The sequence below is a fragment of the Charadrius vociferus genome, unplaced genomic scaffold, assembly GCF_000708025.1.
Source record: "Charadrius vociferus isolate BGI_N301 unplaced genomic scaffold, ASM70802v2 scaffold104, whole genome shotgun sequence".
NCBI classification, from domain to species: domain Eukaryota; kingdom Metazoa; phylum Chordata; class Aves; order Charadriiformes; family Charadriidae; genus Charadrius; species Charadrius vociferus.
This window is the reverse complement of record NW_009648255.1, coordinates 2,907,142-2,933,197: the sequence shown is the minus strand read 5'-3', so window position 1 is coordinate 2,933,197 and position 26,056 is coordinate 2,907,142. Positions and strand designations below refer to the sequence as shown.

Below are 26,056 nucleotides of genomic sequence, written 5' to 3'. Positions count from 1 at the left end.
TCCTTTTCCTTGAAATGAAAGTGTTTTGTTTTGGTGTTTTTTTGTTTGGTTTTTTTTTTCTTTTCAAAAAATGCTGTGTTTGCAGTCCTTCGGGCTTCTAGTTGACATGGTATACTAATACATTTTGATGAAGTAATTTTTTTTCATGGATCTCTGTGGTATATGTTGGTACCACGTGCTTATGATTAAAGCAGGATTTCCATGTCTTCTGTGATGTATGCATTGCAGCGTGATTCTGTGCTCAAAGCGTCTGTGTTCCTTTGGAGAGGGCCACCAAACTGTGAAGAGTAGGAAGTATTGAAGGTCCACAATTGGAAGGAGAGATGGCTCTAGCAGCACAGATTTTTACGGTGCTTTGTAGACTCTGACACTAAGATTGTTTGGGTGAAGTCTGTAGTGTCAGTGGTGCCACCTGCAGTAACGGAGTCTTTCGCAGGCCAAACGTCAGGTTAGTAGGACCCGGGCTGAGCCCACAGTTGCGTATCCTCTCTTGAGATGTATGTCTGAAATCACTACTGCTGAGGTTCGCAAACCGCTGTCTCTCTCACCCTCAAAGTCCCCTATAGAGTTCAAACATACTGGTCAAGCTGAAAATTAAGTAGAGCGCAGGTGTGCCTTCCTCACTACAATCAAGATTATTCTGTAGGATCATTTCTTTAGTTTATCCCACCAGTCAAGCTGACAGCTTTGCTACTAACTTACTTTTACTCCAAGATCTGAGAATCTTCAGGGCAAGCAAGGCTCATGGATCCATCCTAAGTATATAGTTGCTAGAGCACCTGCTTAAATCCTGGTAAGTAGTCCCTAATTCCAGTCAAGACAGGAGTAATTCCTTGCAGGAAAGTCATATTTTAAATACTAGGGATTAATTTATTTCTTGTGCCATGGAAACTTATTTTCTTTAAGAGCATTTGGTGAAGGACATCACCATAACCTTTACGACAATACGCATAGGTTGTGCAGACCAAGTCAGTGCTCTCTCTGTGCTTTTTGATTCTCGGGGAAGCCATGACTTCCTGTTATAAAATTATATGACACTTAGTTATCATTTAAACATCATTATCCACAGACCCATTGTTCCTGTGCGGCACATCCTACCGGCTTACCTCAGATGGGTTTCTAGTTCTTCAGGTGATTTCTGTCACTTTTCTTTCAAATTGAATTTGTCGTCTAGTACTCAAGACTCTCTCTTTCTTGAGTACTTATCTTTTGGCCCTGCCTTTCTGATGGACTTCCAGTGACTGGTATGCTGGGTAAGCACCAAGGACTAATATGAATAATTGGTGTATAGGTTGCCTTTTTGGTTAATGGAAGCCAAATCACAACACTTGCAATGTAAACGGTTTAATTACAACATGTTTATAGTGAAGTGAAACTTCCTTTTTAAGGGACAGCTGTATTTCAAATGCAGCTCCTATTTTTTGTGCTGCCACAGAGAGACATAAAATTGTCTGAATTAATGTTTCTGCTTCTGTGGAAGTCACACAGACTTACTGTTGTAATTAGCAAAGTATCTGCTGTGGCTGAAAGTGTCAGTGACTGCTTTATCACCCCTCCCCTCAACCCTGGCTCTTTCTCTGCCATATGCATCGGCCACGGGAATGATTCACTGGGGATTAACATCTGCTAGCAGAGCACCGAGATGTGAAGAAGCCCACCCTGTGTGCTTAACGCTGATGTTCCTCCTTCAGATCCTCTCTTCAGATCTCACCTTTTCTGCTTTTCCCACATCTTTTCCCAGAGAGTATTTTTTTCCTGAAACTGTTTATCACCAGTATAATATATATGTTCTCTGCAGTTTGTCTGTTCTGCTGAATGTTTCTTTCCACAGCAATGCAATGTGTTGGCAGTCTTTTCCCGACCAAGTTCTTGTTAAGTGCAGAAGGAAATGAGTTAACTTAGCTCCTGCTGTTAAGCCCTGGAAATTGTGGTTAAGTAGTCAGCCGTCATAAAAAAGTTAAACATTTGGTTTAAATATAAAAGTCTTCTGATTGTTAAATCAGCATTAGAGCAGGACAAAAATTAGTTTATTTAGAATTTCTGTACAGCTGGTGACAGAATTTATGTCATTTTCAACATAAATTGCTGCCAGTAGGAAAACAGCTAGTGCCAGATTTACTTAATATGTTGTATGTTTCTGTGAGTTGTCTCCTCTAATGGTTGACAAGTTAAAAAAAAATAATTACAGAATTCTGTATTTCTAAGTAACATAAAAGAAATGCCTTCCTAAAATAAAATGTATGAAGTACAATAATATTCAGGAGCAATGACGCCAGGCCTCAGTTTAGAGTCTGAGTATTTGGAAGCTCTGATCAGGTTTAGTGTGCTGAATTGATTTGCCATGATAAAATCAGCTTTTTGTTCAGAGAGAAAATTCGAGGGCTTAAGTGGTAAGATAGAGATGATTTTAGGACAGCTGACGTAGCAGTTCAATCACTGAAGTATCTGAGTCTCATCAAAATATTCCCATAAAAAGATACGGAATTTAATCTGCCAAATGTGTCTTCGAAAATTTTACCTTGTAAGAGCATTTCTTAAGCCTTTGGGGGGGAGTATTATCATAAAGTAAGGATATATAAAAATTGTTTATTTGATCAATTTTAATTCATTTGATCAATTTGATGTGTAGTTATCAGCTGAAATATGCATGAGTCCCTAAGAAGTGCGTAGCTCTGGAAATTTAGGAGAAATTCTTTCCATTTACCTCTTCTAAAATCATGAAATTGTTAAATACCATCATATAGGTTGTAACAACTGCTCCTTCTGAGGTTGCTTATTTCTCAAACAGAACTTTTGTGGTACAGATCAGTTGTGTTAATGTAGCTGTGCCATTAGTGCCATTTGAGGTTTGTTGGGCTATTCTGCCTGACCTCCAAATCTATTCCAGGAGGCAGTGGATCTCCTCCAGGTCCTGTGTCGTGTCCGTAAGCTCCATGCGGGTATCTGAGAGTCCCTTAGGTGCAGCACATCGCCTAGTTGCTTGCGTTTAGACAATTGAATCGTGTCTTCGAAGGCCCCATTTCTGCCAGTGAGAATCTTAAGGCTGTTAGAGAAAAACAGAAGCCTGAAATAAGCCTTCTCTTTTCCATTTCAGAAGATAATGCAAGCGAGTTTTACAAAAGGAAAGAGAATGGTCTGACGGTCTCCCTCCTTGCAGTTTTATATGCAGTGTGATGCTGAGGCCATGCTGAAACTTGCTGTCCATTGCTACAGGCTTTTGCTGTGATAGAAATAAATGTTCGGACACGCTCTTTACCTAACTTTCTTAGTTTTATTTGCAAGGGATCAAGTAGCGTAATACTTTGATTCTTCTTCTTCAGGGGAGACTAATCCTGTCAAGTACTATGGAACATATTTGCATAGTTGGCAAGTCTGATTTTTTTTTTTTTTTCCTGGATACTTTTTCCGTGTAATTTTTTACCTTCTTCTATTTTCAAAAAAGGTCATTTGAAAACTGCAACATAACATGATTTCAAAATAGAACAGTCAGTTTTATTCTAGATGTACCATTCTCAAGTTTTCAATCTGCCAAAAAAAAAAAAAAAGTTTTCAATTAATTGGGAAAGGTTCTGTGAAGTCTGGAATTTTTACTCTTTCTAGTTTCATTTGTTGTCATTTGTTTTGCAAGTTGCTTGTGTATGGGGTATTTGTTTTTTTATATGTGCAGTGTAACAAAAATATGTGTTCTGTTAGAGACTGAGTTATGGAACCTAAACATCTTACAAAGAATAATTTAGGTGCAATACGAAGCTTTTTCTACCCACATTTGTGTTCCGTCTCACTATTTTAGGTGAAAAGAGGTATTTTCTGATGTCTGTTGCTAAGTATTAGGATTTGATTTTCTGTGTCTCTTGAGCGTCAATTGTGAATAAAATTGCATCAGAGTATAAAAGATTAGGTAAACATAAAATGCAGCTATTACTGTTTGTTTTCTGGAGTTGTGTAAAGCTCTTCACTTATAAAAAAGTTTTACAAATTAATAGCATGGTAAATGGCAACCGATAATGAGGTTTGAGAGAGATGCGGTATCAGAAACCCAGTATTAAAATGATAGGTGGTGGCATGGTAGACCATCTACCAGACCTGCTGGGCTTGCTTTTGATACAAACATCTGTTGGTTTTAAATCAGGTATTGGTTGGCATCACAGGCAGTTGTCTCAGCATTGGATTTAATCATATTGTAGGTTTTCTGGCCAATGAGTTTGCGGGAACTTCAAGGTAGACATTAAATGGTTTTGTGGGTATTTGTAGGATGTGTCTACAAACTAAACAGTCTTGCTATAAGAGAGAAGATCTGAAGATGTGACAGCTGGGCCTTGAAGGCTGACTTTGCAGACTGGTCAGTTGGGAAGAGTTAACATTTTAATACTGTATGAAAGATGCCACAATGCAGATAGACCTTAAAAGTAAACTGGCCGTGAAGGGCTTTGTTTGATATAATAGGGAGAACTGTACAGATGGAAGGGGTGGCACAAATCTTTGCAGTGTCCTGGTTAAGAAGCACCCTAAAGATGAAAGGTGACTCAAAGGTGAGAAGGACAATCCCGTCTTATTTTGCTCCACTGTGTCTTGGAATAAATTAGTCAGATTTTTATTTGTATTCTAGGAGCGAGGAAACAAAAACAAGTGGAGCGTATACATGAGGTTCAGGGAAGCTGAAGAAACAAAATTGTCTAGTTACGAAGGTGATTTGACTGAAGAAGAAATCTGATAATAGAAGAAGAAATTTGGTGATTTTTAATTCTTTCAAAGGTGGTTTTGGAGAGGTCACGAAATGAAGAAGCAAGTGGTAAATGTAGTCAGAGTCTGCTGGGACAGACCTTGCAGTAAAATCAGTAGGTCCTAAGTGATGCATTGTAAAAAGGGATAGGTACAATATGAGAAAAGGAGATACTTGTAGCAGTAGTAAAGTGATACGTGATTTCAGTAACCCAGAGGTAGTAGACAAGCCATCAATTCATTGTTTGTTTTGCGTAGAGTTGATTTGTTCAGAGTTAAATTTAGAGTGGCTCCATTGAAAGTAGTAGGTATTTGATGGTTTACTCAAGGGAATTTGCCAGGACTTCACTCTATGTATTTTTATTTCCTTGAGGAGTGATGGAAGGGTATGCAGCACGAGCTAAAGCCTTCAGAGTTGTCCTTCTGGGTTGCATCTGTCTCTTACTGCGGTTCCTGCAGCTGGCTAAAAGACGAAGTGAACCAGTAAACGTGGCCATAAGTGCAGTCAGACAAGCGTGGAGGACAAATGGTTGCCTCTAGTTTGGCTTTCTCCCACTCCTGAATTTTTGATGTATGATTTTAAGTAACCAGTTTGAAGTGGCTATAGCAGTTTCTGCATAATTTGATCAGATAAATAATAGGAAATGCGATGTTTCTTTCTTTCTGTCTACAGGAACACCAGTGTACTCAGTTGCCTGGGGACCTGATTCTGAAAAAGTGCTCTATACCTCAGGGAAGCAGCTGATTATTAAACCTCTTCAGCCAAATGCTAAAGTCTTGCAGGTATCATTAATATATTAAGACTGTCTCACACTTCCACGTGAAGAGTGTTTTTTTAGTTACTTAGAGTTTTGCCCAACATAAAACATTTGTGCTAAAATTTTCCATGCAGCCTGTGTACTGCTCATTTCTTGCCCCCTGCTGCCGCTCCCCCCCCTTTTTTTTGAGTATTTTGAGAATGAGGAGATTGTTCATTTCCCTAAACAAAACAAACAAAAAAAAAAAGACAACTTCTTCTGTGGATATTCTTCAGGCATGTGAGTGAGCATTTCCCATAAAGAAAATGCAAAAAGGTACAGAAGCCTTTCCTTTTTCATTTGTGACGAAAAGGCAAAGAGATACAACAGCAATCATTTAGAATGTGCTTTTAGTGCAGATTGTTATGCTTTTATTAGGCCATGTTCAGGCTGTGTTTAATTTATTTTTCTGCAGAAGAGATGACGTCTATTTGTACTGTTGAAACCCCTGGTCTACATTGGAGTGTATGAATGCCACTAACTGATGAATGATAAATATTAAAAATAGAAGTTGTCAGACTTGTGGCATCTACATTTAATTTATTTTTTTCTATTTCAGTGGAAAGGCCATGATGGACTTATTTTAAAAACTGACTGGAACTCAGTTAATGATCTTATTCTTTCTGCAGGTGAAGACTGTAAATATAAGGTGAGTACTGGTTAACTTTTAAGGTAAACTAAATGACCAAAAAAGATATTAGGCATTTCGATGTTTTCTAATTTTAATAATACTTGGACGCTCAAAATTAAATGAGAAGTCTTTCAGTTTTCAGGAAAAACTTGTTACCCTAAGTTGTGTTATTTGTAAATATATCTTGCTCTGCCTAGTAGCATAAAATCAGATATTTTTTTTTAAAAAAAAAAAAAGTTATAGGCAGAATAAAAATAGGTAAAATGCAAGTGAAACAAACTCCAAAAGGAAAATATGTAGAAATATAGAAATTATTACTTGAAATAGTATAAGCTATGGCATATACTGAAAAAGGTAATGATATATAAAATTAGAGGAAATAAAGCTATTGTTTTTCATTACAGGAGCTTTAGTGAATCCCTTATGAAATTTTTTGGTTAGTATGTTCTGTATCCAAAATGGAAAGCACATACTGTGTTTCTTCCCTTAAGTAGGAATGTAATTTTAATTGTGTCATATATTGGTTCTGTCATTCTATAAGTGTATAATGGCAGTCATGAAAATGTACGCAATTAAGAAATTAAAAAAAATATATAAATATTTGAAGTCAAATCACTTCACTCTGTGAATGGGCTTCCTGGTATTCTGTTGATTTCAATCAGTGAGAAAACCTTGTTGGTCTGGAAATTTGAAGAGGTGCCTCGCGTTGTTGGGAAATGAGTGCAAATGGAATAAACCTTGTGTTTATTTTACAGACTTACATTCTTTTGCAGGAAACAAAACTCTTAAATTCAAAATATTTTATGCAGAATAATGTGACATTTGCCATAGCAGCAAAGCAAAGTCTATTGCATTAAACGAACCAATATTGATTAGGAACAACCTTTAATGAAAAGTGAACTATAATATATGTGATTTTTCTAGTTACACAAAAAGGCACTGAAATAACTTAGTATATTTCTGCAACTCCTGTGATCATGAGGGAAAATAATAGCTCTAGAATAAGTAAAGGTATGCCCAAACTATGTTCGTATTGATATCTATTTAAATTTTTTTGAAGGTTTGGGACAGTTACGGGCGTCTCCTGTACAGCTCACAGCCCCATGAATATCCCATAACATCTGTTGCCTGGGCTGTGGATGGAGAGTTATTTGCTGTGGGGTCCTTTCATACTTTGCGTCTATGTGATAAAACTGGGGTAAGTAACAATGCTGAGAAATAGCAGATGTGGAATTGTACAAATTTATTGATAATACAGTATATGTTCCTGATGATATATACGTACAGGCAGGTATTTTTACTAGCAAAAACTAATCGTGACTTCCAGCACCTTTCTGCTGGGTGCATCTGGCTCAGATCGTGCCTTCTTGATCTGCGTAGCTGTGCTTCTAAATATGTTTTGGGTTGGATAAAGTTTTTTTGAATAATATTTTGCCTTTCAGGACATAAATTTTTTCTGTGCGTTTTTAGCTTTTTTCCTTAAAAAAATAGAGATAACAAGCATCTCTTTTAAGGCAATCATAAAACGCAGTTATTGACCACAGAAAGCAAGGAGCGTATAACAGTAACCTATCTTAAAAACAGAGGTAGAACAGTGTCCTGTGCTTTTATTATTTAGCTTTTTTTCTTAAAAAAATGCCATGAGTTGACAAGCACTTCTCATGAGGAGGTCGCAAAATGCAGTTGTCGGGCATTAGAAATGATAAGGCTGAAGCAGTAGTAAAAGAGGAGCTAAGAGAACATTCATGCTTCTACTTCTGATGGCCAGGCAGGGCAGTTTTACGAGCTAAAGACATAGTTTAATCCTCTCACCTGAGCATCTCTGTTACTTCTTAACTGTTGTAAGAAAGAAAAGCTCCTAAAGGAGATAGCTTTGTTTCTCATCTTAATTTTTTTCTTTTTACTTGAAGCTTTATGCCCAGTTTGGTTTTGACCTAGGGTTTTTTCCAACTTGGTCTCCAATTAAAATTAATCTGATGCAGTTTCATCTACCTTCATTGGTATTCTAAGTAAGTCAGCCCAGAGCACAGATTCACCTGATTGTCTCTGTGGATTTCCTGTGGTTCTGCAGCTTTTGGTTCAGACTTGCTTTGCATCATACCTTGCTGGTTTGGGACTCTTACTGTCTCATTCTCTCCCTCTTTTCTTGTTGTGTTTGTTGCTCTTTTGCTCCCATTGGGAAACCAGCATTTGCTGTGGTGTTTTTGGGCACCTTCAGTAGAGCATGGTTCTCCTTACCGTGAACTTGGACTATGTGTGTTGAGTATTTTTACATTTGAAGAGCCTTTAAAAATTATATCAGAAGAGGCACACAGGATAAGATCTCTGAGTCTTCATATTTCGCGTTCTATATTGATTATGATTTCGGTAATCTTCACTGACAGAAGTAAGTGTAAACTAGGTGTTACATTTGAAGTAGGGATTGCTTCTACTTTCTGTGCCTTTTCGTCTTACTTGCTTGGAAAAAATCCTAGTGCTACTTAATCTGTATAAGTAAAATTTGATGATAATTATCTTGAAGTAGAACAAAAGTACTCGCGGTTTTCTTTGGGAAAGTGTTACATTTCTGATTTTGAAAAAAAGTTGTTGTATTTTGATATCTGCGGTTTTAAGATTTTTATTTTAAGGATATTTTTATTGCCTGTGTGTTACAAACACACTATAAAGTTCGGAGAGTAGAGTAGTGGGTGGAGTTGGAGTCTGAGGTATGAACTTGTGCAAAAGACTGGGGTACTGCTCACATAGGTGTAAAAGATACTGAAGTAGGTATAAAAGGTAATGGAGTAAAGAAGATCGTTCCTGTCTGTTTAGTATAAGGCTGGATAGCAGATTTCAATTTCCATCATTTAATGTTTTTCATCACTGAAATTATTCTTTTAAAAGAAGGTATGTCTTACTGTTAGATTTATCTGCCTTTATTTTGTTCAAAATTGTATACTGTTTCTCTTTGCAGAAGAAAAAGGATAAATTGTCTCTATGCATACAGTCATAAAGATTGTGCAGTCATGCCTCGGTTGTTAGAGGATGGGACACTCGGATGGTTGTTAAGTGGCTACATCACCAGTGGGGACATCTGTTCCCCTCCCTGGTGTTTTTCTGGTTCGGTTAATGTTAGGCATTGAGGGTGAGATTGTGTCATTATCTTTAGCAGCTCGGTGTGGGTATCTGCTGACGCACTTGCTGATTCCCTTAGAAGGGGCCTTTAAGATTGCCTCAAAGCTTTTGTTCCTAGGCAAGGTGGAGAGGAGGATTTTTCTCCGTTTAATATGTCGCTTAACTCCACTTAGAATGTAATTAAAGCAGTCATTTACCCTGACTGTCACCTTTCCATCTCCCTATATAAATACGCTGTTGTAAAAGTGTTTATATACGTATACTATATTTTACTTGATGAAGCCAAATAAGGCATGTTTGTGTAAAGCAATTTAAATTAGTATAATTGCATCTGTGTTGGACTACATTATGTAACATACATTGATTTAAATAATCAGATGCGCCATGAGTAGTTTCTTCTCAAAACAGCACTTAAAACCGTGTCCTCTTCTTCCATAACCACTTTCCATCTCCTTTCTGAGTACTGGGATCACTGAGCTGTATCAGCAAGCGGTAAACTGAAATAGATATAGTCGTTTGTGGGTGAGGCTAACAATTTGAATTGCATTTTTCACTCAATATAGATTTATGCTTAAGTGTGGCAAAGAGTGGTGCAGCGGAAAAGGAAGAAAACTACTAGATTTCTTTTTCTGCTGTCATGTATGCTGTTCCGTAGCACATAGCTTTTGTTTCTGATCCCCAGGGCCTTACTGTTTTTCTTGCTAGTTATTGCGTAGTATAATTTGCTATAACTATGGTTCCAGCTCCTGCTAGCTGAAAACCAGTAATTTTTTAATCAGCATTCAATATTGAACAGGCTCGTGGAGTTTGTTTGAAATTGGAATGCAGATAGGTTTATTTTTTCATATAATTAAGGGTTCCTCTACCTGGTTTATTACTCCACTCTTTAAGAAACAAAGACACGTACAGTAGCTAGTGCCAGACGCTTTTGTCTGTTTAGCAGCTAGCCATGATAATAAATTATCTTCAAAAGTCATGGTTTTTCATGAAAGTTTCTTTCCTGACATTAAATGTAAATAGTTACTAAAGAGCTAGCTTTGCTAGTATTGAGGGGAAAGGAAGAATGATTCACATACCACCACAGTGATGGAGTTTGAAGAGAACCAGACCTGGCTTTTACTGGTCAACGTAGACATTTTTATTATGTCTGATGTAATGGAGCTGTATTGGCAAATTGCTCCTCAGGGAGCCATCAGGCGATACATATATCATTAACTCTTCTCTGGCATATGTGTTCAGTTTGGGGACATAATTAAATTAAATTCTGTTAGTGTATGTTCTTTTCTCCTATTCTTTCTGCCTACATACTTTATTCTAGCAGCTTCAGATTAAAAAAGAAAACTACAAATATAATAGTAACTTTAGAAGTTTTATTTCTTCATTTAAAAATCACTTTTGCTTCGATAGCATTTTGTATCTAAAAGAAATTATTATGGCAATCCTACAGAATACCAAACAAAATATATTTAATGCTGCAATTTGTTGTCTGCTTTACCACTTGTGATCATTAATGCTGCAGAGAGAGCATTAAGATTCATTTTAAAGTATATATATTGAAATGTAAAGCTGGATGTATTGATGGATAGACTTTAGCCTTCCTGGTGTTTGCAGCTTTTCGGAATCTAATCACTTGGATGGAGGGCAGTGCTTAAAAAGTTCATTTATGTAAGCTATTTCCTGTGGCTCTGCATGCTTCCCTTGACATTACTGATCAGGTCAAAATATTTACACAGTAAGAGATGGTAAGAATGACTGAAATTCACTGATTTCCTCCTTCCCCACTCCACTCCCACATAAATATCTTAGAAAATGGACCATACCCATCTGCTCCGAAGACAGGTTGCTTTCCCAGTGCCTTGGAGAGTATAGAAGGATAATTGATAAAACAACTTTAAAGTGAAACACTGTGGTCAAATGCATCCTTTTAAAATTGCCAACAAAAGTTAGCAAAGATGGACATCAAATTTATATTTTAATAACGCTGAATTTATTTATGCATTTGTTTTGGGGAGGCCTTTTAATTTTTGTTACATTAATGATTTATTTACTCTTTGGCCTTAATGGAGATTGATTGGTTTGATTTGATTTTTGGTGGTTGTTACTTTCCAAATGAATTGTACTCTTCTTGTTGAACTTTTTTTTTTTTTTCTGGTGACGTTTATCTACAATCTGTTTTCATAAATAAATTGATGTTTGTTTGACAGCTAAATTTTGCCCTTTGATTAACTTTTACGTTGATTTCATCACTATACTTAGCAAATGCTTTGTAATGAAAGCAATTCTCTGCCTAAATTTGTTAAGTTCAAGTAGAAAATAAAGGAAAATATTCTGCAAGTGTAACAACTACTCCACACCCTCCACCCTATTTAAAACAAGCATGAGTATGGTGCTATGGCTAAAAAATATTGAGCTCTGTGGTAACATGTTTCGATTCAGCTTTTTCTCAAAAAGATACAGACTTGAACTTAGTGAAACTTGATTACATTAATTTGATGTCCAGGGTTGGTCATATGTTAAATAGTTAGCAGTGTTTGTCCTTCTTTTCCATTTTTTTTTAAGCTATTAAGAATTTTAAAACTACAATGTAGCAGGTATCTACAGAGAAACTTTGAAAATAATTTAAGCATTTAGTATTAAAGCCATGATTTTCATTCAGGACAGTAAATTGTGTGGCTATTGTAAAATTAACACAATTTATCCTTTAAATTAACATTAGATATTATACAAATATAAAAGAGAGAGCGAGATTTTGGAAGTGAATGTATATAGTGCGTATGTTTTCATATTGTTCTGAATTGTCTTAAACTAGAGCACTATGAAAACCCAAGCAAATCTGTTTTCTATAGTTACAATGAGCTTTGATCCCATTACATTTAGTTTTAGTCCCGTTTCACAGAGATATATGCTTTTGGCAGTGTAACAAAAATAACGTTTTTTCCTGTGCTGTCTCTATTTCATCTACCTTTATTAACAGTCGTGATCCTGAATTCTTTGTAGCTCAATAAAAGAAAAAATATTACAGAAAGGTTTCCCATGGAGTTTTGTTGTTGACCAATTCTTTCCAAGTTGGCATATTTTAATTTATTGGAATTGGCTAATGTAACTTCTGGAAGAAAATGAAAACATATGGATCATCTATGGAAGTAATAATCTATTTAAAGAACTACATCATTGTTTCATTTTCTAAGGTTAAGAATTTATATGGGACAGTTTGTCATCCTATTTTTAGTTCTTGGGTCTAATAATTGTGAGAATGTGCTTGGATTGCAGGAGAATTTCACATATCCTCTGTTTGGCTTTGTTCTTCTAATACACAGTTTCATACCTCACCTGGAGGTCGTGGCTTAGTTCTTGATAATTCACATTAATGATGGGGGTCAGGTCCAACAAATGTTTAAGAAGGCAACAGGAATCCTTCATAGTTTTGTACTTCAGCTGTGTCAAAGATAGTTTCTCCTTTTCAGGTAAATTGCCCTATATTCGCATGTAGCGCTGGATTTCCTTACCTCCAGTTACATATATTGTCTCTGGTTTGTAGAATCTTTTGTGGATTCCTGTGTGGTAGGAGTTGAAAGTCTAATACGTCTTGTATTGTAAAATATCATTAGATTTTATACTCCATAAAATATCGGGGGGAGGCTTATATAGACATATATACATGTATATTACCCACAAGCTAATTCCGTATGTGTGTATATTCAGGTGGTTCTAATGTACCTAAGTATGGGTTTGCTTTGGATAATTGATTTTTATAATCTTGTAAGATCCGATTTGCCTTCAGTTGCAGCAGAAAATTAATAGTCATTTTCTGATGAGAAGCTTCTGGGCAGTTTGCACTAAAGCGTTGGTTCGTCACTCAGAAGCGGTGAGAGCCGATTCGCAGCTTTTAATGGACATTCAGACTATAATGTATTTTCAGATGTCAGCTCCCACTGCACTAATGTGAAATGCCCTATGGGGCACAAGGAAAACTGAGCCTTCACTTAAAAAAAATAAGCAAACAGAGGTCCTCAGTTATGAGGACCTGAACCGTTTCTGTGTCAGACTTGGGTCAGAGACTGGTTCTAGCACACTCGTCCCGGTTTATTTCAATCGGGACATAAAAGGACATGAGCATGTATTTGCTGTTAGTCCAATCCTGGAATGGATTGTGGGGGAGATTGCTTATTTTCTTTTCATAAACAAAGGCAAAATAATAGGCAAAGACTATTTTTAAAGTCGGTGGATTAGGTATGCTGTGTAGATCATGACATCATGGGGCAGTTCAGCAGCGTCAGCTTCAGTTCAGCTTATGTCAGCATTCCCTGGTCAAAATTCCACGTACGGGTGAAGAGCCGCAAGAGAGACCAGCCAGGAACAGCCAAGTGCCCTTTGCACAGCTGACATCAGTATTACTCTTATAATATAAAATACAAGAAATCAATCACTAGGTTTTCAAAACATTTATACTGTGGTATTATGTGGATAACCATTCTTAATTTATTGCATCCAGTCCAGAAATAATAACTAACTAGAACCTTTGTATTGAGTCTTAGAGCATCAATGTTACACATGTGAAAGACTGTCCTTGTTCCCGGGACACAGACTTCTCCGAATCTGCTCATTGAAACGATTTCACTGACATCTCAGGAGCCTGCTCGGTTTCCATTTATGGAAGTCAGACAGTATTCAATGACTACAGTACGTCATCTTTTTTACTACATTGTGCAATCAGAAAAGGGAAGCTTAAGTTACTGTTTTTATGTAATTATTTAATATAATGAGACTTTCATAACTACTGTTTTTGTTCTTGAGAGAGTTCGTTGAATTAAGTGAAAAATTAGTTATGACACAGGAAAACTAAGCCAAACAGTAATACCAAAGTATAATATTGCAGCTAATGTTAGAACAACATTCAGGCAGCCTTTCATATAGTCATATTCACACCCCTTTTTTTTTGTAACTCAGTGTATCTAGGAAATACATAACAGCTATTTTGGATTTTAAAAATTGTTCCTATCTTACAAATGGAGAGCTGAATGATTTTTGTTATAACATTTTGTGCACATGATAAATGTCTGGGACATCTGCAGGGAGTATGAATCATTGGAGTGGTCTGGATTATACTGAGAGCTTTCAAAAATAACTGGAAAATAAAATTTTGTAATTGCTATATATATTTTTTTTTAAAAAAAGTTAGATTGTAATCTGGAAATACTTTACTGAGTATTTCAAATACCTGGGGAAAATAAAAAGGCTTCTGGTTCAAAAAAAAAAAAAAAGTCGTTTTGGAAATGTATCCTTTCAGAGGTGCAGTGTTTCTGCTGTGCATAAGAAAGTAGCACCGAAGCCGCATTCTTCAAGTTCCTTAAACTGGTTCTTAGTTGATGGCTTGATGCCCCTTTATTATTCATTCTGACTGATGAGTAGATTCTTGATCTAAGGGAAATGACCTTAGAAACAGCCTTGTCTGTTTGGGAGGATCCCAATATTCAGTTTTGAAATAGTACTACTTCAAACTGTTCTCAGATCACATCTGGCCAGCTGTGAGAAATATGTCTCAGACACAGGGCATTTAGAGCATTCTCTGAGTGTGCTTGTTACAATCATTTGCCCTACAGCCTCAAGAGCGGACTCATTTGCCATATAAGGATGTCAGACATAGTTAAATATTATGCTCTTAATTACTGTAGAGTGTTTCATACAGCGTACATCCCGTTGAGACGGAAGAATAGGTTATAGACTCTTCTCCAAAAATTGCAATTGCCTTCCCCAACTGCAGATCATATAGGCAGGGAATGACCTGTCTGTCAGCCAAGAGGCATGGAAGCTGAAGCCTTAAATTTGAGTGCTTAAAATTGGAAATTCAGTCAGTGCTGACATTGTCTTTCGCTCACCCGTATGCGCGTGGGCAGTAAAAGAGCCTTAACTCAGCAGGTCATCTTCCATACTATTCTGCAAATCATTAGCACAAGTGGGAGGTTGAATTTCATCCCATCGTGTTTCCTTGCTGTTGAAAATTTAAGTCCGACACCTTTATTTTACTGTAATTTTTTCAATTTCATTTCTTAAATTATTTGAGGACTGCTTGAAGGACTTGGTATTTCTTGGAGTTTGTGTACTGTAAAAGAAATGAGAATACGAAACGTGTTAGAAATATTAGGCAAGTATTTTCTTCCAGCTGTCTCCCCTTTGGTGTAATATCATGTATCCAAAAGTCATGAGAACCCAATGTCTACATTTAACCTCAATCACATGGCTTTTTTCTTACTGATTTGATTCTTAAGATTTCAGATGTATTTGAATATTCAGGTAGTTCTTCAATCGCTAAATGCTTTTTAAAGTATTCTATTACGTAGTTCTGAAGAGGTGATAGTTGAGGTTTGCTTCTTGTTTTAAAACCTGGTTTAATGTCTTCCTAAAAGTCTGTAAAAATATTTATTTCATTTTTTTGTCATGAACTTTCAGGGAAACACTTGTTTGGAGATTCGGGATGATTTGTATGAACTGTGTTTCTGAGATGCAAGAAATAGAAAACAAGTGTCTTGGCCTGATAATTCTAGTTTTTGACAAGAATGTATTAATAATGCGCCAGCTGAACTTTAGAAGAGTCTCGTACATAAGGCTGGGGGAATTTGACAATAAAGTTCTTCACTGGAGAAAATTTAAATATTGAAAAGGAACAAAATTAGGCTTAATACTAAAGATAAGCTTCTTTTGTACCTACATTGGTGCTATGGATCAGAAGGAAAAAAGCAAATGCTAGTTTTAATACCTCTTCCTTGATCTTTGTGCTAGGGAGGGTTATGATTTCAGTTTTTGCAATGCTAACAGGCAGAATGAAAATATGGGGAGATGTCAAAGGATAAGAAATGAGGTGCTGTTTCGTTAAGGTGCGTGCTGTGCCTGCGCATCCCCGTCGCACTGGAACAGGCGATTCGTGGGCAGGATGGGGGGCAACGTGCCCTGCGCAGAGGCAGGCATAGAATTCAGACATTAAATGCAGCTTACACCCTGTTGCTAGAGAGTGTAAAGCTCCTTTATTTTTTTATTAAATGCATCTTTCAGCAGCCAGCCCGCAGTTCACGAGCTGCTGCGTAATCTGTGCCGTTTGCCTGAGGCTGGCTGGCTGCTTGGGCAGAGCCGCGCGGCTCCTGGTCCCCGGTCCGTACCGCGCAGCGAGCTTCCCATCACTGCTGCTTTCACAGCTTCCCGCTGTCCCAGTAATCCGGGGCCTCCATTCAGAAACCAGCAAACCAAACTGATAGCTGTATTTCAACAGTTGTAGATGATGCAAACCCCTAGTAGAAGATGAAGGAAAGCGTTAACAGCAATAGCGCAGAAACGCGGTCTTTTTGAACTTGGTCTTTAGGTCCAAGTGAGCCTTTCCCGCCTTGCAAAATCCAGTTAGCAGGAAAGTGTACAATGATGCCATTTTGCCGACGGTTTGAATTTCTAGCTCTGTAGGAAAGCAGATACACTACTTATTTTGATAATAAAGTTCTGAAATACAGTTATTTGACCTGTGCCTCCACGACATTAAACTGTGATATTCCTCTGTGAGCACCTCTTAATTAGTCTAAACCGAACGCAACACGCAGAGCTATGGTTTCTGGTTCTCTCCAAAGCTAGGCCAGCCGTCGCTGCTTTGGTTGCAGTAACGATTCCAGTTCTTGTCGTTATTGCAAGCGTAGGAATTGGAAATTTCTCATACGTCCTTCTCTTGTACAGTAACACCAGAGACAGAGAAGGTAGGCAAGGTATCCGCCGCCTTTTTTGTGTTAGGAGGAGAACAGCATACAGGCGTCGCTTTCAGAGCTTTCATAATCCACCAATGTCCCTTACGTTGGGACACGCGGAGAGAAGCAACACAAGAGCTTTGCCATTCTCTGTGTGCTGGGGTAGGAGTGCCTCGTTTATACTGACTAATTTTGCCTCGGCTGTGCTAATTATATTCAGGAGCTGCTGTCACTGCAGCGTAAGCTGAATGCATCACACTTAAAACCGTAGCCCGTTGCACCCATGTAACCAGTATAATCGTTTCTAAGTATGTTCACTTAATTTTTATGTAGTGATTGTCTAGATTCCTGAATGACTAGACACACTTTAAATGTATTGCGACTAGATAACTTTTACCTGATGTACTTCAGGCATTGTGACGTTTTTCATTTCTGCCATACCTGACGGTTTTCCTTTTTGTATCCCTGCTTTTCAAGAATCTGACTTAAGAAATCTCATCTCTTTGCTTTGCTTAATTCAAGTTGTAATTAGGAGTTAGTTCGTTGATGCTTCTTAAAAAATTACAGCCATGCAAATCTGTTTAGTACAATAAATCATTTCCAGAAAGTGCCAAAAAAATTAAGAATTCTTTTCTCTTTTTCTGCAAGTGGTCTTATGCTTTAGAGAAGCCAAACACTGGCAGCATATTTAATATTGCTTGGTCTATTGATGGCACGCAACTAGCTGGAGCATGTGGAAATGGACATGTCATTTTTGCCCATGTTGTGGAGCAACGCTGGGAGTGGAAGAACTTTGAAATAACGTTAATTAAGAGGAGAACCATGGAGGTAAGCTTTCTAAGGCTTTTTTTTAATACAAAATGGGAATTTTTAATTCTCGACAAAACATTATCCTTTTTTTTTCTGCATATATAGGACTGAAAATGTCGATAGAATGGCCTGAGTTAGCAAATGCTGTAAATAATTATCAGTTGTACGGAAGATCAGATCCATGTAAACCAAACCATACCACCAGATGGACCAGAATTACATAACTCAGAAGTACTTTATTCTCCAGAAAAATGCAAAGCTCATTTGGAGAGCATGTGGAATTAGCTGTGGGAGGCCACTTCCAAGAGAGAGATAATTTCAAGTGTAACGAAAATGTTTGTGCAGAAAACAATACAAAAACATTGGCCAAAACCAAAGCATCCTATTAAATAGTATTACAGTAACTGTCAGCAAAGATGAAGCTGCGTAACTAAGTATAGATAATACGGAGGATCTTTCTTTACCTTATCTGCATTCATGAGTTGTTGGAGACACTGATGCACTTTGTGATAGCCGATGCTTTGGTAAGGTTTACTGATTCCTGTTGTTAATGAAGCTATGATGAATGCTGCTGTCTTAGGGCATTTCCAGATAAATTTGGTTGCTGAGCGTAACTGTAAAGCGATGTAATGTGCTTTTCTGCACCACATATTGCATTACAGCCTAGATTCAGATCTTCTGAAGCTACAGACGTTTCTCGTATATCGTGTAACCTACATCGGGTACCTGTGTGGTGCTTCCAGCCGAGTACTGAGAAATAGGCATTGACCTCGGTGGGAGCTGCCAAGTCTCAGCGCTGCTGGAAATGAAACAGGCCCCTACATGTGGTTTCTGGAGCTTAAGTTTAGGATCCTTCTTTTGAAAAATCTTGGCCTGAATCCACATTTAGGTTACCAAATATCTGGGAATTAATACAAAAATATGAATTTTTACCTTCTAATTTGTCCTCTGTGTTCCCAGACACTGACTCACAACGTTCACTCTCTGAGAACTGGGATAATATAAGATTTCCATTCTTACAAATTTTCCAAATTACACATTTGGTATTGGACACCAGGCCAATATTTTCAATATCGAAGTCAAGTTCCTAAATTCCTAATTAGGCCCTTAAATGTTTTTTGGTCATGATTCTTTTAATGTTGAATATGTAATTGGGAAAAGTTGTAACAACAGAAATGCTGTATTACAATTTGGGCCGGTGGGTGGGATAACATGAGTCAGTGTCTGGGAACACAGAAGACAAATTAGCAGGTAAAAATTCATATTTCTTCTTTCATTCCCAGACATCGACTCGTAACAGATGGGCTCTGTGAATAATCTCCAGGGTGTTTGAATAGGCAAACAACTGAGGAAGTATAGCTGACCCTGATTCAGTACTAATATTTTATTTTTTTATTTTATAGACATTTTATTGTATTCCTATATATATATATTTATATAGGCAAATATTGCCTACTAAAAAGTTCTACGTGCATTGTTTTTTTCTGAGTACTACAATAGCTAAGTTAATTATGGACATATCACCGCAGTAGACATAGCAATATGTCTTTGGAAATGGTTTCTAGGCTTTCATAATAATTGAGTTCAGTCCTTGTTTTGCAATTGGTTGCATAATGGAGAAAATCAAAAGAAGTTGCCACCCTCAGAATGGTGACATCTTGAAAAAAAAATTAAAAAAGGACAAAACCTCCCACAAACACCTCCCCTGTCCTAAGATAGCTCCTTAGATTTTAGCTGCCTAAAATCTTTGGGCTCAAAAATCTGTGTTGGTTACAGGTGAACTGTGATTTTCTTGAAGTGTTGTCATTTGAGCAAATTTTCACAGAACTGGTAAGGGCACAGCCTGCTCACCAAGGCTGTCTCCTAAATTTCCCTTACTTCAGAGTGTGGCAGCATTAAAGTATACACTAGAGCTATTCAATATCTAGACAACATGTCTATCCAAATCTTGGATATTGCCGAATTGTTCTGATGGGATCATGATGGGATCGCTGAAGTATTATATTTCAAATGTTTCAATAATCAGCAACTGAACACTGAGTCTTAAAATGGGAACTTTCAGACATCCTTGATCTCAGATGATTTTCTCAACATCATGTATAATATTGTGCTTATATCTTACGTATTCCAAGTATGCATTAATTGTTCCCTTCTTTTAAGGACCTCTATCCAGCTCTTCAGTAATTATTAATTCTTTATTCAGAGTTTATAGAGCCTTTGAGTTTAAGTTTCACCAGTGCTGTGAAAGTGCTTATTCCTGCATAGATATGTTTTCCTGCTAACAGTATAGTATCAGCATGCGCTTATAATAAGAAAGAATATAATAGTTCACTAATTAGTTTTCATTTCAGTTACTGTTGTTTTACTTAACCCAAATTTTCTTTTGATTAGGTGCACAATGTTGTTAATGATGCGGTAGATTTGTTGGAATTCCGCGACAGGGTCATTAAGGCCTCTTTGAACTACGGGCATTTGGTTGTTTCAACTTCTCTTCAGTGTTATGTGTTTTCGTAAGTAATACAAATTCATGAAGCTTTCTCAAGTTTATCTAACAGTTGTAAGAGAGTAGCAGAAACTTTATTTGAGGTACAGTAGTTAATGTTTTTTTTTAACTAACTGAAATACTCTATGGAAGCTAGCATCATCTACAACAAAATGTGTTGGGGTATAGTTGCCCTGCCCCTTTCATCCTTTCTTCCAGCTTCTTGCAGGTTCCATAACTGCCTGTTCCTTTTGCTACAGAAAATGGACATGTTTTCTTTCCCTGCAGAGGCAGCAGGAACGGTGGCTGGATGCAAGTGTATTTGTCCCACTTGTGTGCCTCCATCTAGAGACTTCTTTTTTTGGATACTGCTTCTGGCATGCCACTATTTTGGAATAGGATAGGAATGATTCAATCCTGCATCATGTTTTAAGAACATGATATTCTGTTTCACATGCTGAAATTTAAAGTTCACTCCTAAAGACACTTACCTGTTCAGTGAGATGGCTAATGCTGAACAGTAATGCAGCCTGTAACAGGGCACACAAGAGCGGCACTCTGTCCTACCTCCGGATCACTGTAAAAGAGTTGAACCACAATTCAGAAATATTTTAAGAATATGTTTGTTTCATATAACTGTGATTTTGCTGTTTACTAAGATTCCTAGGTCAGCAGCTGCTGGTGTGAAGGGATGCAAAAATGAAGGCAGAAGTGTTATTGTATCATACCGCGTGGTTATCAGTGTTACTTGGCTTCCTGTATGCTGTTTTCCTTTTAAAAACCTCCCTTTTTAGGAATATTAGATGATTAAAATGTGTGTGCTTTACTTAGTGAATTCAACTTCGTATTTGCAATGATATGTGAAGATTAGTGGTTTTAACGAATGATTAATTTGGTTTTTTTTTTCAGTACAAAGAACTGGAATACGCCACTGATCTTTGACCTGAAGGAAGGAACAGTTAGTTTGATTCTGCAAGCGGAAAGGTAGCTTACTTCTTGTAATGCTCACTGTTAAATGCGTAGTTCCTAAAACTTTGTTATATAACATAAGCACATACTGAAGTATTAGAAACAGGCAAAACATATCCAGTATTGGTAAGCAGCCTGTAAAGGCTTAGCTGGTGTATTTGCCATAGATCTGTGATGGTGGTAATGAATCTTTTCATATATTACATAAGTATGTTTATACTCTTATTTATGGAAGAAAGTATATCTTCTGACATTACGTTAACATCTGGATTTTTTGATGGTTTATATTGCTTTTTTGAACTGGAATATACTTTATATAAATTATCTTTGGTCTCCAATTTTTATTAAAAACATTTCCAGGTGTGCCAAATAAAAAGAAATAGTTTCATTTTTTAAATGTATTTATATCTGTATTTGCAAGAAATCGCTGTTTTTTCTCAGTTTAAAGAAATTTTAATATGTATTTCCTGAAAGTCATCTGTCAAAGAGATCTTTACGTGTGCTTTTGTAGAAAGTCTTTCAAAGGGCTAAGAATAGGAGCAGAAGTCAAAAATCTCGAGTTTTGATTATAGTCTTAATTCTCATGCACAAATGTTGTCGGACAGCTGTTTCAGCAAAGTGCAGCACAAAGCTCGCTGCGTTTTTGAGTGCCCCAGATGAAACGCTTGTGTCCTAGTCGACAAAGGTACTGCAGTAGAGAATGGGTAAGCAAGTGGGCAGGATTTTGAAGATCAGTTTCTAGATGTGGAGTTTTGTGCTGCCAGTGAAAAGTAAATTTTGCAAACATGGCACAGATTCCTTGGCAGTGTAGGTGATTCACAGAAACAAACCTCAAGTTTTGGTAAAACGGTTCTACCTCGACAGATACACGTGCAAACAGACAGTGGTTCATTTGGTGCCAGTGGTTGGTAACATTTGCAATAGCTGAGAGTCTAACAACTGGCTTTTTACATATGGGTGTGTTTTGTGTCTATGAACTATAGATACTGTACTAACCAAAGAGTTACTGTTACGTAGAACTATTTATGTTCTGTATAGAAGTTTGCAATGTATTCCTGCAAATGAGTTATTTTTCACTGAAGCTGTGCATCGTGATAGATGGTGATCAGTTCATGAAAAGTGTCTTCTATTTGCTTTATGTTATAACCTAGTCGTACCGAAGAAATTGATACAGGTAATACCATTTCTAAGCTAGCTGTAAACATTAAAGCTGTTTCTCGCATACACACACACACAGCGTTGTCTCGTGGGGCGATGTGTGAGGAGTACTGTCTGCGACTGTGTGCTTTGTCATCAGGACTTACATACAACGTTTAAATCTTACAGTATCTATAAGATATAAAGTCATAGAGATTCCAGATAATAAATATTTCTCATGAAAAAAGTTAACATTCACATTAAAATGAAGAATACAGAGCTTTCAGAATATTAACTTTGACATGTAAGGCTTAGAAATGATGTAGTTTAACTGAAAACAATTGCAGGATATTGGACAGTTACCTTCAAATTGTTGACACTCATCATGCTTTTCTGTATTATTTAGTGATTTATCTTTTTGTTGGGGTGTTTTTGTAGGTATTTTCTTCTTGTAGATGGTGGAGGGCTTTATTTATATTCATATGAAGGAAGATTAATTTCCTCTCCAAAATTTCCGGGGATGAGAACAGACATTTTAAATGCCCAGACAGTGTCTCTGAGTAATGATACTCTAGCAATAAAAGACAAAGCTGATGAAAAGGGTAAGTTCTCCATTCTTATAGTTCCATGTTTGCTAATAATTCACTGTGACGTTTTTAACATCTTCACATTTAACTTTGCGTAGCGTAGTTATGGTAAAAAGAAAGCATAAAGCATAAACAATTTATCTGTGATGTAAGTTTAAGATAATATTTATTATAAAAATGAATTAAAATGGTGAGTCTTGCTTTACTTTGATTAAAAAAAAAAAAACAACAAAAGAGAAATGTCTTTGAACTTCCAGTTGAATGTATACTTGAACGGTGGGTTTTCACTCTCTGACGTGATTTTTCTAAAGTATTTCAGCAACGTTTTTCTGCTTGACTGCTGCTCTTAGAAGCTACCGGTACATTAACTGTAGTTAATGTTAATTCTCAGATGTTCTTTGTTTTATATACAGCTGATACGACCATAGTTACGAGACTGTGGTGTTCTGTCGCGGTGTTGTGCTCTTGAAGATTTTTATGCTCTTAACTTTTGTGTTTCAGCATCAAAAGCACGATAATTCTAAAACATAGCATGGTCAAATGATCTTCAGGGAAAATTTTGCATTATATGGGTGGTACAGGAATATCTTTTTGTCAGTCTGCTTATTTCCTTTGCTTTATCTCTTGAGGCAAATGTGTAGTTTGCCTGTGCGACAATTTACATTTCAAGCGTCTGCTGGAGACAGACACTTCCAGTGCTGGAAAAGCCATGGCTATGACTTGTGACTGCATAACTGTGCCATTTATAGGCCATACAAGTGCTGGAGCGCAGCGCTGCAGTGCTGTCTGTAACTGTACTTCTCCTGCGATGTGGCCAGTGAGGGGATTACCACTGGGGACAACTGTGCGCAGGAGCTGCTGTTACTGCAGAGCGAAACAGCGAAAACTTCCTGCCCATGGCTCCAACTGACATTAATTCAGTCTATTTTCTATAACTCTGTTATCCTAGGCTTAATGGGTAGATTTTAAACGGTTTCAGAATTTTAGAATTCTTTGTCTGGCAGCAAAGAGGAATCATATTTATCTTCTTTTTTCCATAGCAAAAGAAACCTTTCAGTGTGCAGTACAAAAGACAAAAGAAGATCCTGATCTGATAGGCAGTGAGTTAGTCCTTTAGTACTGATTGCATGGTAGCTTTCTCAGCATGTAACCCGCTACTTAAATTACTTGATGACTGAAAAAAAAACCCTTGTAATAATCCTTTAAAATATCCCTCCCCAGGCAAAAGAAAAATTAGGTGAGGTTTTTCTCACTTCCTTGTTACAAAGCATTTTTGCTACTCTGTACAACTTGTATTTATGGGTTTTTTCTTGTACATCCTTATCTTTTATGTAAAAACAAATACTTTAATTATTACACAGCTATTTTAGATATTAATTTTGAATAATTACTTTGAAGGGTAGTAATATAACTGTAATGCGCATTTCATATTTCAGGACAACTACTTCAGAAAATATTACCCTGAAGCATCAGGACATTAAATATATCTAAAATAGCTGTGTAATAACTAAAATGGATTTTAATTAGCAAAAATATATTTCAGTGTAAAATATTCGGAAGAAAGAAGTAGTTTGCAAAAAAGAAGGATAAGGGAAAAGTTGCCTCTTATTTCTGATCTTTCCTCTTTCACTCTGTGTGTCTTTGTTTTTATATTACACGTGTGTATATTTATCTATTAGTTAGTATGTATAACACAGAGACTTTATTTTATTGCCGTATTGACACCTTGATGCAGTTAGAATAAAAACAATAGGCGTATTTTAAATAAATTGAGGTTACATAGAAAATTCATCCATAAACACTGACTGCTGTCTGTATGCATGCACATTTAAGATTTTGATGGTAAACTCACTCTCTTGCCCCGTTCCCCTGCCCATCTTCCTGATTAGGCTGAAGAGCATCTCCATCTCCCAACCATTCCTCTTAGCGTCCTGAAAATCTTGTCAGCCTGCATGCAGGCAAATCTTCATCAAAACTGCAGTTTACAGAGCCTGGGTTTCTGGCTGTGTTTTCAACATGAGCTCTTCAAATGATGCTGTTGATAGGAGCTTCCACCAGGGCAATGAGTAGAGGTGGTTTGGTTTTTTTTTTTTAGATACCAGCCCCACTAGCAGTGGTAGAAATCCTTATAATATGACAGCACATGGGAAAACAGATTCTTGGCACAGGAAACCGTGGCTTCTCTGGGCCTTTGTGTTCTTTTTGACTCACCCCAGCAGAAGCGCTTTTTTTTTTTCTTTGCTTTCTTTTGAGGGCAGGTCTGTTTTTCATAATGCGGTGCATTATAGGAATGTCTGAGATAGCTCAGTTTGATACAGGAAGCAGTTTACACGTCGTAGCGTGGAGCTCTCTACAAGCTAATTTACTCTGAAACAGGGAGTGGTATGACTTCCTCTGCTTCATTGTTGTTACTTGGATATTTTTCCTTTTTCACTAATCTAGAAAGAAGTTTGGTACCTCTGCACTTACAGTCCTTCCTCAGTCTCTAATGAAGCTGGAAGAGGGAGGTGAGCCTGTTCTCAAAAGGGAACTGCTGGCCCTGGGAGCAGTTATTCTGTGATAATGGAACGTGTGTGTTTAAAGGCACACGGTAGCTATTCTCTCTGGATGCTCAAAGTGAGAGAATGCCCTTTGTTTACAATGTATACATAAAATTTATACATAAAAAGATCTATTTTAGGTTCCAAATGATTGTAAAGTGATGTGGAGTTTTTCCAGATAGGAAAAAAACCCAAACCAACTGACCCAAACTTATTTTCTGAAATACCTTAATAAGCATTCTAGATTACTGAAAAGCTAACCAATTTTGCCAGTTATTTACAGTGGGTTTTCTTTAAAACCCTCTTGATCTCACTTCCTATAGCTATTATAGTAGCAGTAAAATTGGCTTGTATAGCTAGGCCAAAATAAATTTCATGCAGGGGGCCATGCATAAAAGTGAGAAAAATACCACTTCTCAGGAACAACTAGTTTTCTCTTGTATATTTAGCCAGCTGCCAAGAGCAACGCTTGTGCAAAGCCCTTTCTTTTCCTCCTCTGCGAGCTCAACCAATGCTTTCTGAACACCTGCTCTTACAGTTGGGTTTTTTTTT

At 37.1% G+C, this 26,056-nt stretch overlaps 1 protein-coding gene across 1 annotated transcript in view; it reads left to right on the top strand.

Moving 5' to 3' along the window:
• The window catches only part of IFT80 (intraflagellar transport 80), a 51,771-nt gene that overhangs the window by 14,085 nt on the left and 11,630 nt on the right, over positions 1-26,056 (top strand). The window contains exons 5-11 of the mRNA XM_009884410.1: positions 5,393-5,502; positions 6,076-6,165; positions 7,208-7,345; positions 17,628-17,807; positions 20,181-20,299; positions 21,181-21,255; positions 22,816-22,979. Coding sequence (XP_009882712.1) covers positions 5,393-5,502; positions 6,076-6,165; positions 7,208-7,345; positions 17,628-17,807; positions 20,181-20,299; positions 21,181-21,255; positions 22,816-22,979 — 876 coding nt within the window. The remainder of the gene's footprint in view (positions 1-5,392; positions 5,503-6,075; positions 6,166-7,207; positions 7,346-17,627; positions 17,808-20,180; positions 20,300-21,180; positions 21,256-22,815; positions 22,980-26,056) is intronic.